Here is a 14,826-nt window from a genome sequence, read left to right as displayed (position 1 = left end):
AGAAAAACTAAAAATTTTGTTACATCCTCTATGGACTTTTCCAGTCACCCTTATTTTTTGGTCAGTTGAAAAATAAGCCAAAAATTTTCAGGTTTTCCATCGTGCAGTAGATCTGTTTCTTCAGTTGGGTTTTCACAAGCTTGTTAATGCTGAAACAATACTTTACTAAATACAAACAGTTTTCTCTTTTCTGAATCATTGCACCAGTATTATGTCTCATAGAGAAAATGAATTCTTATGTAGGTAATTATGGTTGCCTTGAGTACAGAATGAACTGAAAATTATTTGTGAAAGCAAATATTATGTCTCATAGAGAAAATGAATTCTTATGTAGGTAATTATGGTTGCCTTGAGTACAGAATGAACTGAAAATTATTTGTGAAAGCAAACCTTAATATTCAGGTGTTGCTCAAACTATGATAAAATTTCTTTTCCTTTCTCAAAAATTATATTAAGGAATGAAATTTGTATTGAGTTAGTGATAAACAGTATAAATGACACACCTAGGGAACATTCCAAAAAACTTTTTAATCAAATTATATAGTTTACTATGTGTGAAATTTTACACACAATGAGAACATTTTTTTTCTCACATGTACGGTCAACTGATTAGTGATATATTTAGTGTAAAGTTTTGACTACAGAAATACAGATTTTAATATATAAGATTTAATTTACAGTGCACTGAGTTTAATGTGATTATAACTCATGGCATTTTGTATAATATTTTTCATTTCTCCATATAATCAATGGTTGATTACAGACTCAAAGCCTGAACTTCTAGAATTTAAGTGCAGATCATGTTATCAGATTTATAACTTTTGATGTAATTTCTTTTTTTTATCTTAACAGGTAGTGCCTGTTGATCAAACAGTCTAATCAATGGTTTGCATACTATTTTCTAAAAATAAATGCACGTTAAATTGCTTTTAATGATGAAATTATGTCTTATACCACTAAATGTTATTGTTTCAAACTGTTTTAAATTTAGGTAAGGGTTGCTAAATAAAATATTTTGTCCTATAATCAATGCATAATTTTAATTTTTACTTTATAAACAGCACTTTTAATGGTACATATTTTCAAATTATTGGCCACATGAATTTTGTAATGAAGATCTAATTGTTATATAAGACTTTTGTAACTTGAAACATAACAAGTAAGATAACTATATCAAACTTTTATTGTTTTGTTCTTAAAGTAGTAGTTAATACAGGGAAAATTAAGCATCATTAATTGTTGGTAAAATCATTCAATATCTTAATTGTAAGCTAGTGACACACCTTTGTTCTATGATGCTACTGTTTTGTCTTGTTGGCATTACTTGTATATTTCCAGTGACGTCTGCTATATTTTTTCATTACTCATCATTAGTTTATATTTATATAACATTCCATAACCCAGGATTCAAAAACTTTCTTCACAGTCTGTTTGTTACAAAGTGCAGTTTTTACCACATATGAACACTTTTCTATGTATTGTAATTTTTTATTGCCATTCATTCATTTGTTGATACATTGATATAAGCATGTTATGCTAGATAACCATGTATGCTGTTTGGAATAAGGCAAATAAAAAAAAAAATGTGTACAATTTTTTATTTAAGATGGTTATTGTTTACTTTGCATCAACATAAAAAATTGAAATGTTCCTTTTTAAAATATCTTAACAGGTTAAAAATAATTTTGCTATCATAGTATATTGTTTAAAATGCTAATAAAAAGGTGGAATGCCATTAAAATAGAGATTTTTAATTGACAGCTTAATAGCTGAAGTGTAGAGGAAACAAGGTTGTAGAGTAGTTAAGACTGGTGAACACATTTATAGTTAATTTGTCTTTTTTTCTTTTTTTTTAGCTTGTTCCACCATGGATAGCTCCAAACCTACTAACATTAGTTGGGTTTTTATTGACGGTTACAAATGCTCTGCTATTGGCATTCTATGACTACAGTTTCTGTGCCTCAAGTGATGATTATCCAAGTTACCCCCCAATTCCCTCCTGGGTGTGGATTGTGTGTGCTGTAAACCATTTCCTAGCCCATACTTTAGGTTAGTATGTAGATGTTTCTGCTTTGCTTTGGGTATGCGATGTATATGCTGTAGCCCAATTATCCAGCTCATTTTTTCACCCAGCTTGGACAGAAGAGTAAATTTTGAGATGTTGAGTGCATACCTGTTTATCAAGTTTAAAGAATTAAATAAAGATAATAAATCATTTATTTGAACAATTTGTAATTCAAGAATGTTTTAGAATTGGTATTTTGTTATTAAGTAACATTTGTTTAATGTCATTTGTAAAGAAAAAACAAATTACAACTTTTATATCTTTGTAGCTTTGAGGAGTTTAGTTTATAAACTTTTATCTGTTCCTGTATAATTATCTGCTCATCCCAAAATGTAGGTTTATATTTCTATATTTATAGAAAGTATAATTATTCAAGTTGTGCCTTCCATCCGATTCTCTCTTTCATTTAGTGGTCTTTTTTACAACAGCATTTCTTTACCACTTTTTCATGATGACAGAGCATGTGGTCTGAACAGTTAGGACAGGATTTTCTAAATTTTGATTACCAAATAAATATATATATATATATATATATATATATAACTTACATTTCATTTTTTTATTTCTGACATTGGATTTAAGTATTTTTAATGCTTTTTAAGACAGTATCTCACAACATTAAATTTCACAACTAAAGAAAGATAAAAACTAAATCAAATTATATCATGCTTTTAACCAAATATAACTGTTTAGTAAGTATGTATTAAAATGAATACAATTTAGTAAATTAGTTTTACTTAAGAAGGGAAAGAGCAAAAAATATGAATGATACCCCTCTGATCCAGAAGGAAGTCGGTGAGTTTCTATGTTAAGTAATGTTGGAATAATATAGCTTTAGAATGAAATGTTCAATATACTAAGTGTAATTGAAGTGAAAGTCCCCAAATATTTTTGAAAAATAGATGGAATAGATGGGAAACATGCTAGAAGAACTAATTCCAGTGGACCTCTTGGGGAACTCATGGATCATGGTATGGACAGTTGGGCCTCTCTCTTTATGCCTACATGTTTGTATTCTGTCTTTGGCTGTGGGGATTTCAGCTGTAGTCCTCTACATGTGTTTTTTATCTTGTGGAATGTTCACATCTGTTTTTTGCTTTCACACTGGGAGAAGTACAATACAGGAATCCTTTATTTACCTTGGGGCTATGACATCTCACAATTTGTAAGTCTAATGATTTTATTATCTTGCATAGTATTATAGTGATTTGTAGACATGTTTGAAATGTAACTAAAATCTTTGGTCATTCATCACTTTCTGTAAGCATAGTCTGTGTTATCAGGTTTTAGTAATTCTTGTTCAAAAGATTTAAGGAGTAAATGTAGGAAGTGGTAGAATGCTACAAACGTTTTTTCATCCCTGGTAGAAGATCTGGAAACAAAAGTAAACTAATTTATTGGTGACTGAGATTTAAGTAAGAGTTTTCATTTCTTTTGCTTATTGTCTTTGGAGCCATGCTACACATTTCCAATGACAAATAAAAAATCTTGTATAAAAATTGTTGAAAAAGTAAAATTTCAATTTCTTTGAAATGCTTTAAAATTGTCAGCAATATACAAACTTTGTATCCAAAGTATGTGCTATTTCAAAAAATATTAGAATATTGGATGTATTTCTAACTAATATTTCTTTTTATAGGTGTTGCTGATGGCTTATCTTATCACCTACTTCAAGTCCTACAAATTTTGGAAGTTTTTAGTCCCTGCTATAAATCTCAGTAGTGGAGAAATTGTTGAGATATCACTGTATGGTAAGTATAGATCTGGTGTTATTTAATGCATATATCTGTATAGTAATATTGAGAGCAGTGTTCCCTCTGAGCTGAGTAGCCACACAATAACTAGTCAAGTGCTGCACATTTTTTTATTCCAGCTAATCACATCATTAGTAATGGCAAGGAGTTTCAACACATTGACAGCTTTAAAGATTTTGGCAGTAAATAAGGTCCAAATAACTAACTGATAACATTGAAAGTGGCCTAATGACCCAGTAGGGTTGATGGGGTAAAAAATACCCACCCCCAATAAAACTGGTAGCACACATTCTGGTTGAAGTGGAAGATTTACTGTTTTCTTATGTGATGAGATTGATATACCTTGTACCCTCCATTGTCTGTTTGCTTGTCTTGGTTTTCCATCTTCTGATAAAAGTATATTTTTTTGATTGATGACATGTTTATGTTATAAGTTGGAGTTGTTGGCATGTTTGTAGGACTCTCTCTCTCCCTGTAGGTCCTGCTGTATCTTGATAAGTTTTTCTAAGTCTCTTGCAACTAGGGAAGGGGATACATCCATCTCTGTAATTCTTTTTCCATCTTTTTCTCTCCATTGCAGTCGATTATAATCTGATGATTTGTTTGGGCCTGTCAGGTTTGGAAGTGTTATGACCAACTTTAACTCCTCTTTCGGTGTTTATCCCAACTGTGTATGGTGGATTCCCAAATATCCATTTGCATATTTTGGTCTTTACAGGTGTGGTATCTTCTGAGTTACATCTCATTAGATTTAGCACATTTGTCTTTTGTTGCACTTGCCATTTAACCAGTAGAGAGACAATTTACAGGCCAGTATTCAGTTTTCTCTCATTGCTTTTTTCTCACATTCTTTATTTGCCCAAGTAGCTTTCTTCTGGAAATTACCCCCTGCCCCATGGCCATTTTTAACATCTGCTGGATTATAAGGAGGAAATATAGTTTTGTCACAGTCTTGCCTCTATTTTCCAGGGTCTCTTACATCTTGCTTTCAGTGGATCCCATTTCGTGGTGAGTGTTGCCCAGACAAGTGTACTTGTCTCAATCCAATTCTTGGGCCAGGCATGACCAGATGGTTAGGGAACCTACAGTTTGAGGGTTGCAGGTTTGAATTCTTGTCATACCAAATCTGCTTGCCTTTTCAAGCATCATTAGGGCATCATAATGTGATGGCTAATCTCACTATACATTGGTAAAAGAGTAGCCTTAAGAGTTGGCAGTGGGTGGGGATGACTAACTGTCTTCCCTCTAGTTTTGCACTGCTAAATTATGATAGTCTTCATGTAGTTTTCCATGAAAATTCAAAAGCAAAACAAATAAACAATCCAATACTACACTAGCAACAAATTTGATTATTCTTACTTCTGGTTGCAATATGCTTTGTGGAAATTAGGTGTTTCATAAAACCATCTAGGTGGGATTACCATATTATCATCGACTGTCATGACTAAACCTAAAGGTGACTTCAAAAATTAGGGGATTTTGTTCACTTGTTGCACTGTTTACAAAGTATTGTCTCTCAGGATTTCTCGGTGCACACTACATCCCAGGTCCTACTAGTGGAACTAGGAAGTTCTTACCACACCCAGTTTCCAGTCAGTGTCCAGGTGGTGGACAGAAGTTTTTCCTTCAAAGTGTTATAGGGGGTTCTTTTACTCTTGGAGGAGAGGGAAAATTGAAAACCCTCCTACTTAGGTCTTTGGATGTTTTACACAGATGTCAGTAGGACTGGCACCAGCATCCATGGAAGTTTGCTGTTAATTACAGTTCAAATTTGACACTAGACTATCTGGTTGGGGTGTGCATAGCCCTTTTCTTTGATCAGCTGGTTTTGTATATTGTTCATGAAAGGAGGTCTACTATATCCTCTCAATTCCATATTTTCTTAATTCCAGGGGCAAGTGGAATACTCCTTGCTCATGTGGTTGGGTAATGAGGATGAATGTTCATAATTCCTGTCCAGAGGAATTCCATTCCTTTGGTTGAGTATGGCATAAATGATCCCATCTTCTGAACCTGGAATGTTGCTTTTTGTTCTTCTTCAGATGGAGGAAAAAATTTGTCTACTTCAGTGTTGCTTGCTTACGTATCATGATTCCATTGGTGCAAAACATATCACTCCATGACTGCATGTTGGGATCAAATCAAAAGTATATATGCATCTATGATACTGTGGTCCAATAGCCCTAACCACCAATGTGAGATATAAGGACCAAGACCCCTTAATTCTAATCCCCAGTTGTAGAACCTCAGCTATCTGGTAGGGGCTAACCTATAATGATGATCTACTTTCCCACCCTTGATACAGGAATTTATCATGTTCTGGATGTAGAGTGGTTTCTCCTCTTGTGTTCCACTTTTATCTTGATACCATTGTTCTATGCAGACACTTTCTCTCTGGATCATACCTGCACCAGCCCCTCCACCTTTTCAGTTTAGAATTCTAACTATATTGTCAGTTAATGATAAGTGTTTTGGAAGTTAACATTTTCTGAAACTGAAAATGTAATTCCAATAATACTTACCTCCACTGATACTCTCCTGCCCTATTTCCCCACTAAGAGCTGGTGAAAGTCTAAAAAAAAAGTGATTACATTATCTAATTGAAATGCTTATATACAGTACCAGGCTAGAGGGTTCATTGATGAAGGTGGAGACATTTGCAAAACAGACATTGCTAAGGGCATATAAGTGGGTATAAAAGACTGGAGAAGTTTTATATTAGTCTAATTTTGACCTTCTTTTTATTTAGGTCTAATTTTTTGTACTTTGACTGTGAGCTTCTGAAATTTGTTTAAATTCCATTATAACTTAAATCATTGCAAAGCTATATGTATTTCTTTCTTAGAAATTTGTAAGTTATTCCTCTTGTTTGTCACATATTTTGGGTGCTTCAAACATTGTAGGAAAGTGGGATAATATGTCAACTTTAAATTGTGACTGATTACATAGAAAGTGACATGCCAAGAGAGATCTAGAAAATGAGTAATCCCCTCATGTGATAAGGATTGATTAAAAAATTCCAGTGAGAAAGATAGTAATTTGTGGTTTAGAAAAGTATAGACAATTTACATTACAACTTAGTTGGCTTGTGTAGCTACTTATTTGTTAATTACTTGTACAGTTAAAATTTCTCTTTAGAATCCTAGACACTTATTGTATGTTTTATGGAGGATTTTGAAAACCAAAGTAATAATGGATCTGGGATTGTTTCAAGAAGAAATAAATCAAATGCAAAATAATTTGCAAGTGTACATTTTTTAACCACACTTGGGACAATGATACAAACAGTGTCAGTCAGAGGAGGAAGCATTTGGGAAAATGTAAGAAATACCCACAACTAAATGTATTGGACATTTGGACATGCAAAGCATCAATTCATTAGAACAGGAACCTTCCATAATTATTCAGGTAGGTACCTTCCTATGTAATTTTGCATTAAATATAACCTTAATAGTAGTAGGTCTAGTTTGTTTATTTCATTGTCTTAGTGTGTGCATGATCAGCACAGATATGTAGAACCTTAAATGTTCTCGAAGAGTCCAAGTCAAGTTTATGTAAATTTGAGGACATCACTGTATCAATGAATATTTTGAAATGTTTTAAGTCCCATGAGTGTAATAACAAATTTACAGAAAATATATTCCATCTATTTTAATGAAACTTGAATGCTTACATTTTGTAATTTTTTATTATTGCTAGTATGGCAGCCATAGAACAGTATATCTCCTAATCCTTTTTGAGAATTTGAGTCATATTAGATGCACACATTCTTTTCATGGGTAGCATGACTTTAGTTTTTTTGTTTAATATGAATTTTTTTCACAATGGAGATGAATGGGTAGATGTTATTCCTCTCATGTGACTGGTAAGCACCTTTTAAGTGTTGAACATACAAGTGCATATCAGATTGCAAAATTTAAGTACAAATAATAATTATAACAATAAATATTTCATCAGATTTTATTTCAAAAATATTTTGAGAATTAATATTTGTCATTTTGCAATATTTATTTAGTGAAATTTGGACAGAAAAATATAAAAATGTTCAAAATTTTGAAGAATTTGAATCTTTGAAGAATCTTGCTTGCAAACAGAGAATTACTCAGATGACTAACAAAAATAATTTTTGTTTGTTGTAAAGAGATTATTCATTAGATAATAGTTGGTTTTGATCAAGCATATTATTAATAAAATTATATAATCATACAAAAAAATACCAACACCAATTTAAAAGGTGAGATCCAATGTTATTGATGGTGAATGTTAATGTCTGCAGTGTTTTCATGATTTATAGCTGCAATAAAGAAAAATAGTCTCCAAGAAAATACAGTATTAAATATTAAGTTAAACTGGGTGAATATATAAAATGAAACTTTCTGATTAAGACTAATTAAAATTCTAAGAAAAAATGACTCATTTTTAATGTTTTTTTCAAAACAATGTCTTGTACTAAAACATACAATGGTAAATTTAAAAATTGGCAAAAGTACAAGATAATAATCAATAAGAGATACTGTATCTCAGAATGGCTGGTATTGGTATTAACACTTTTACTAATAAAGCAGAGAACATTTCAACTTTCCTAGGTTGTTTTCAGGTTAACAAAGAGAGAGTTTGGAACTGACCATTGCTGGAAACATCTTAGGGACAAGAGTACAAAAGGGTACAGGATTGTCAGTTGCAACTTTTTCTTTGTTAACCTGAAGATGACCTAGGAAGGTCAAAATGTAGTTCTCTTCTTTATTAGTAAAAGTGTTAATACCCATACCATCCATTCTGAGATACATTTTTACATTAAGTGGATTTCTCGTCATCAAGAACAAGAGAGATTATGTGGTAGTACTTCTCTGGTCCAAAAGAGGGTTAAGATAGATTTATTTTTGAGTGTGCATTTAGATCATTTCATTAGTATAAAGTGATGTTTTCTTATTGATGTAGTAAATAAAAATAACATGATAATATGATATTCTTTTGTAATGTATACCTGTATTTTTGGAAACTTTTAAGTTAATTAACTGTTGACAACTGAATCACGGTTTATATTCTTTCTCTTTTTTTTCTTTCTGTTAGCAGCAAGAAAAGATGAAGGAACTTTAGAGGAAAAGTAGTGTTTCTATCCAATCATTTTATGCAGTTTTGGCTTTACTGTGACATCCAATCACATGATTATCCTTACTGTCAAATGTAATGCAAACTTCCATGATGTGTGGATAGAAGAAAATTCAAAGACATATTACAACAGCTGTGTACTCAAGTTGCAACTACTTTATTAAACTGAAAATAAATTTTGGAAGAAAGTTCTATCATATAAGATCTACTTTTGTATTTCCTTCAAAGTTTGGCCTCTGAAATTCTCTGCTGGATTTAGGAGTAGAAAATATGTGTGAAATTTTTTTCAAGGAAAACAGCTGAAAGAGATTCATTGACACTGGTGTTGGGTGGTTGGTGGTGAGAAATTTTTAAGTTAATTTGATGTTTACAGTCTTCAAAATAATTTGACTTAAGGTCATTACTGAGTATAAAACTAAATATTACACTGGCAAATAAGTGGCTTAAATCAAGGAGTAGAGAAGATCCATGCTTTTGTCATAAATTGTACAAATAATATGAGGACTCCATAGGAACTAATTAAAGAGAAATATTCTCAGTTTGTTATTTAGCTTGTGCCATGGAACTACTCTAAGGACATTTGTGGACTTATAGAAAGAATCAAGCAGATTATAAAATTTTACTGGAATAAACAAGTACTTAAACGTATTCAAGACTACTTTTTTATCTGTGGACATTCACTGGGGATTAGTTCCTAAGTGCTTTGAAAATACAGTTTAAAACCAAGGAATGTTATTTGTAAGCATCTATAATAGGCTCATGGTCAGATCCTTGTTTCTGTCAACATTTTCACAAACATGATGATCCAGTTTGTTGGTGTTAGCAGGCAAAGTGTTAAGGCTTTTGGAACCAATTTGATATAAAGTGTGAAGGAGGCATTGTTGAAGTGATGCTTATCTAGAAGAAGATGAGACAGCATTATGAGGACATCTCGTGCAGTTACGTTTTTTGCTAAGCTCAAGAACTCTGCTTCACGATGACAATAGCTAGCCACCCAGACATTTGTTTTTATCCTGTCTAATTAGTAGCCTACTTATTGGACCCAAAGTACAGAGGCCACAATTTGGAGGAAGATGACCAGATTGAAGCATGAATACGACAATGATTATGAAGGCAGGTGAACATATCCCCAATATGGATTCAGTGATAGTCTCATGTGATTTGGTTGAATACATAGCTGTACATAAGTAATGGAACATAAAGCTTTATGAATGTCGGATGGCATTACTACATCTTCATGATAACAGAAAGAGTTTATAGAGTGCAGCAGTTAATGTTGATGTGCAATGATTAGACTTTGCACTTTCTGCAGCTGCTTATGAATGCAAGTATTTGGAAATGAATAAATGAAAGTGTTTTGTAATAGACATAACTAAAATTGTAGTGGTGCACTATGATTCTTTAGATGAGGACCTGGACAATGGCAACAAAGAAAGGACAACAAAGTCGGTTCGGAATGAAGAGCAACATGTGCCAGTTGTGATAGTGGGGCTAAAGCCAATGAAAGTTGGAAAGAAACAAGTAATAATGAAACCAATTGAGAAGGTGATTAAGAATAGTAGCAGAGAGAGAGAGAGAGAGTAGTAATTCAGTAACTTGTGCATAATGATTGTTAACGAAACTGTTATTTTTATTACAGTTGTCAAAAAATGCAACTAAAAACAATGATCACCCTAGTAAAAATAGTATAAACCACTCAGTTATAATTATGCTTGTGTCTTGTAGTTTGAAGTATAAAGTACTCGTGAATATGATACCACTTCTAAATGGGTTTCTAACAGTTGCATTATTTACTTCCTCCATTTCATTTTGATGTTAGTTGCTGGAACTTCAATAAGAAATTCATTATTTAAAAAATAAATTACAAATAATTGTTTGGGAAATGAAAATTTCTGAGTAGTATATGTATGTACACATACAAAGTTAAATAATACAATAAAACTAAAAATTCAACAATTATTTTTCAATTACGAGTCTTTGTTTTTATCACTAAGTCATAATGGATAATATCTGTAGCCATGACACTCAAATGCATATGGGTATCACATTTATTGGACAAGATCCAGATGCTGATGTCAAACTGGCCAACAACTATGGGGAATAAGTTAAGGGTTAGGAGTTGAATGCTTAAACCCCCAAAATCTCAACTCCTGCTGCCTTTCACCATCTGTAGCTAGTTATGGGAGAGAGATTATCCTTAATATTTAGATACAACCTTAAAGTAGAAATAATGTCCATCAACAACTTGAATTTTAATTCAGAGCATAATATATGAAAGGAACTTTTAAAACAAATAAGTAATAGTAGTGATATTTATGCACATTACTTAGACATTATTTTTTGTGAAAGGCAGAGTACAGTTAACTATTATGGATAAGAAAATGAATTTTATTTTCCTGTCCTTGTTCTACCTACTTCTAATAGTGTTGTGTTGTTAATTTTCAATTAAAAAGATTTTTAAAACCTTGTAGTAGTAGTAATTATTTTATGAATATTTAGTTAGTCATAAATTGAAAAGTAATGGTTATAAGAACTAGGATATTAAAATTGTTTATATTTTTTTAATAATAAATTTGATAATACTTTAAAAACTAAATTCTCAATTACAGAAATTACCTTATGGAGAACTTAAAGGTTGTTAGTTACTCAATATTACCCTTGGCTTATAAATAACTAAAATATTTAGGTATTTGTTCAGTATAATGGGTCTGAAAGACCAACTTTGAGACGGCTTGACTAGTCTCATTTAATACTTGAACAAATTTTCAAGAGAAAGGAAAGAAAATGGTAGTTTAAGAACTATTAAATAAGAGTTTTTTTTCTGTTTAACATAATTTTGTAAATAAATGAGTGGAGGTTAACAGTCATGTAGAAATATAGGGTAATCTATTTCTACCTTTATGTACATCTCGTAGCATAAAAGAAAAGAAAGTGTGGAGATTGGGAGTTTTAAATTGTAGAATTTTTTTTGGGGTGATTTTATTTCTATTTTGAAGTTATATTTAAATATTAAGGGTATCTGCTTTCTCAGAAATGACCATAGACAGCAAAAGGCAGGAGAAGTTTAGATATTGTGTGTTTATGCACTCAGTTCTTAACTCTTAAATGATTTTCCATAGTTGCTGGCTAGTTTGATATTGGTGTCTGGATCTTGTCCAAGTATTTTTTGATAAAAGAAAATATTTTTTTATTTTACAATGCACGGCTTACCCTCTTTTAACAGTAATGTGCCATAACTCTTCTGTTACAAGTATTATAGCATCACAATCATTCAGATTTGGTAAAATATTTAATTATTAATGTTGAAATATTCATGTAATAATTAATATTAAATGGATTTAGTAAAGAAACTAAATAAAATTATCAAAATATTCTGTGATAAACATAATCTGTTAAATAAATATAAAGAAGTAAAAATTAAGGAGATTTTGCTGAAAGTTTCTGATAAGTATTTTTAGTTTTTAATAAGGTTATTTAAGGATCTTGACACTACTTTTATGTGGGTGAACACTTTATTACATTTAAAAGTTTGTGTAAAATGTGAAAATTAGTAATTACAGTGGACTCGATGGTGGTTGGGAGCTATACTTGTTAGTTTAGATAATTTTTCTGCTGTACTAATAATTAAGTTAAATTAGTACTTTACTAGTGTAATGGGGTATGAAATACCAACCTGAGGAGGAAAATTTATTATACTTGCATCCATGTCATAGTGCCTTATTTCATTTTTTGTTTTTTATATGTATATTTTTTGATGCAAATGTCTTTTTGATAAGTATTGATATGGTGTACAATTATTAATGATATATTTTATGGTAAGTGTAGAGTAAAATTGATTCAGATATCAATATAGGCAGTATAAAAACAGTGTAGAGTTATGATAATGGATGTTAAGTGTAGATGTCTGTATGGTATATATGGACACAGTGATCTGTTTGGTATTTTACTGGAAGTTTCATTCATATTTTTGTTAATTGCTACCTATGAGCCAGTAGTTGTTTTATGACTTTAAAGATTAAAAGTTTCTTTATCAAAGCAGTTATGAGAGTCAATTTAAACCATACTATAATTACATTGTAAAAGTTTGAAAGAGTGGACAAGATGTGAAGCTGCTTGTTAGTAGAAAGAAATGTATGGTTTTATCTAAATTTGTACTTTTTTTATTTCTAGTTGGAAGCTTTGGAATGTCTCTTCCAGTGAGTTTATACAATATCTACAAGTAAGTATCATATTTTCAAGGCAGTATTATTTTTACAAGTATCATATTTACAAGCAGTGTTTGACTTTCAAGACCTGTATTTATTAGAATTATTTTTACAGTTACCATATTTGGTAACTTTTCACCTTTAAAAGATCATACAGTGTATGATATTAATCACCATTGTTACAAATATTAAAATATTTAACAATTAAATCAACTTATTTACTAGTAGTATCATATTTAACAAATAACTATCATGTTTAGAAGAGCTTAATTTTTCAAAGTAAGAATGCCTACAGAATGTGAATTGTATTTAAAATTGTCCAAACCACTGTTTAAGTGCAAGATTATCCTAACACCTTTATTGAACTTTATACAACTTTGTTGAACATTCATTGTTTTAATGCACTAACATTTTTTAATAAAATAAAATGAATAAGACATGTTATTTAAAGAGAGTAAAAAAAAATCTGAGTTACTCTTTAATAATAATAACTACTTAAAATATTTAAATTTTTATTTCCTTTTAGATCTTATAATTAGCCTTATGGCAATGAGATGTACTCCAGTTTTATGTTTATACCACGTTTCTGTTTTTTCTCAGAGGCTATAAAGCTAACACACTTAAACAGAAAACATTTTATGAAGGTATGCGTCCCCTCTTTCCTGTTGTCACTTTCTTAATTATGACAACTCTGTGGGCAGTTTTTTCTCCAAGTGACATCATTAACAAAGATCCACGAATCTTTTACTGGATGGTCGGTACGGTATTTTCCAACATTTGTGTAAGTACTGTTCAAGTATAATTTATTTACTCAGTTTTAGTTTAAGATGAGATACATTTTGTGGATGTTCCACATATGAATAGTTTGTATGCTGTTATTAACATAGTAATATTAAAGTGATTCTTGATCATTTACTCAATTCCATTATTTTATGGTGTCTTAGATATTTATGTAGGAGAAATTGTAAACTGGCACAATTTTTATATTTCTTTACCTTCTTGACAGTGACTTGTATAAAATGTGTTTTTTCATAGTTGCATTAACTAGCTGGATGCTTGTGTCAGATAAATTAGGTGTTTTTCTGTGTCATTTTTAACAAGCCATATACTTTGTCAAATTAGCTTTGGTTGTATGTGGTTTATATAAAATATTTCTCCATTCTTCTGTGAATAAGTAATATAATTCTGCTTCAGAAACAATAATCACTTCTTTGCATCACCAAAAGAACACTACCATATGACTTTCTATGCATGACACATGAATGAAAAGAAATCTTTCACATCTACATACAAGGCAGTATTATGCCAGTTTATGATGTAATCAGTAGACTAGATCTCCACCAATAGGAAATGATGCATTCTTCATGGGCAGTAATTCCCATGTGAACTGCTGTTTTTCAGGGGTTTTTAATATTATATATATAATCTGGTTGTGTCACACCATCTTCAGTTCTTTATTCTTTTGTTTCTGTCTGCAGTTCTCCCTCTTTGTGGGCTGGCCATCACAGGCCTTTAATGTGATTTATTTCTGGAGTCATTCTTAGGCTGCAGTTCTGTAGGAGTTCAACTTTCTCACTTTGGTGGTGGACTCCCTTTGCTACAACATTATGAGCTTTTCAGGCACTTTCTTAGGTATTGTGCCATATATCAACTCTTCACTTCATCTGTTTCAAATGTCACGGAACAATTTCTC

At 31.3% G+C, this 14,826-nt stretch overlaps 1 protein-coding gene across 2 annotated transcripts in view; it reads left to right on the top strand.

Annotated features, from left to right (window-relative positions):
• LOC143230395 (ethanolaminephosphotransferase 1-like) overlaps positions 1-14,826 on the top strand; it is a 68,771-nt gene that overhangs the window by 29,624 nt on the left and 24,321 nt on the right. For both annotated transcript variants that reach the window (XM_076463896.1, XM_076463897.1), the window contains 5 exons: positions 1,857-2,049; positions 2,968-3,230; positions 3,705-3,816; positions 13,099-13,147; positions 13,734-13,914. In XM_076463896.1, the coding sequence (XP_076320011.1) occupies positions 1,857-2,049; positions 2,968-3,230; positions 3,705-3,816; positions 13,099-13,147; positions 13,734-13,914 (798 nt within the window). The remainder of the gene's footprint in view (positions 1-1,856; positions 2,050-2,967; positions 3,231-3,704; positions 3,817-13,098; positions 13,148-13,733; positions 13,915-14,826) is intronic.

This window comes from Tachypleus tridentatus, chromosome 10 (assembly GCF_004210375.1).
Source record: "Tachypleus tridentatus isolate NWPU-2018 chromosome 10, ASM421037v1, whole genome shotgun sequence".
NCBI classification, from domain to species: domain Eukaryota; kingdom Metazoa; phylum Arthropoda; class Merostomata; order Xiphosura; family Limulidae; genus Tachypleus; species Tachypleus tridentatus.
The sequence above is the reverse complement of the archived record's forward strand: the minus strand, read 5'-3'. Positions and strand labels throughout refer to the sequence as shown.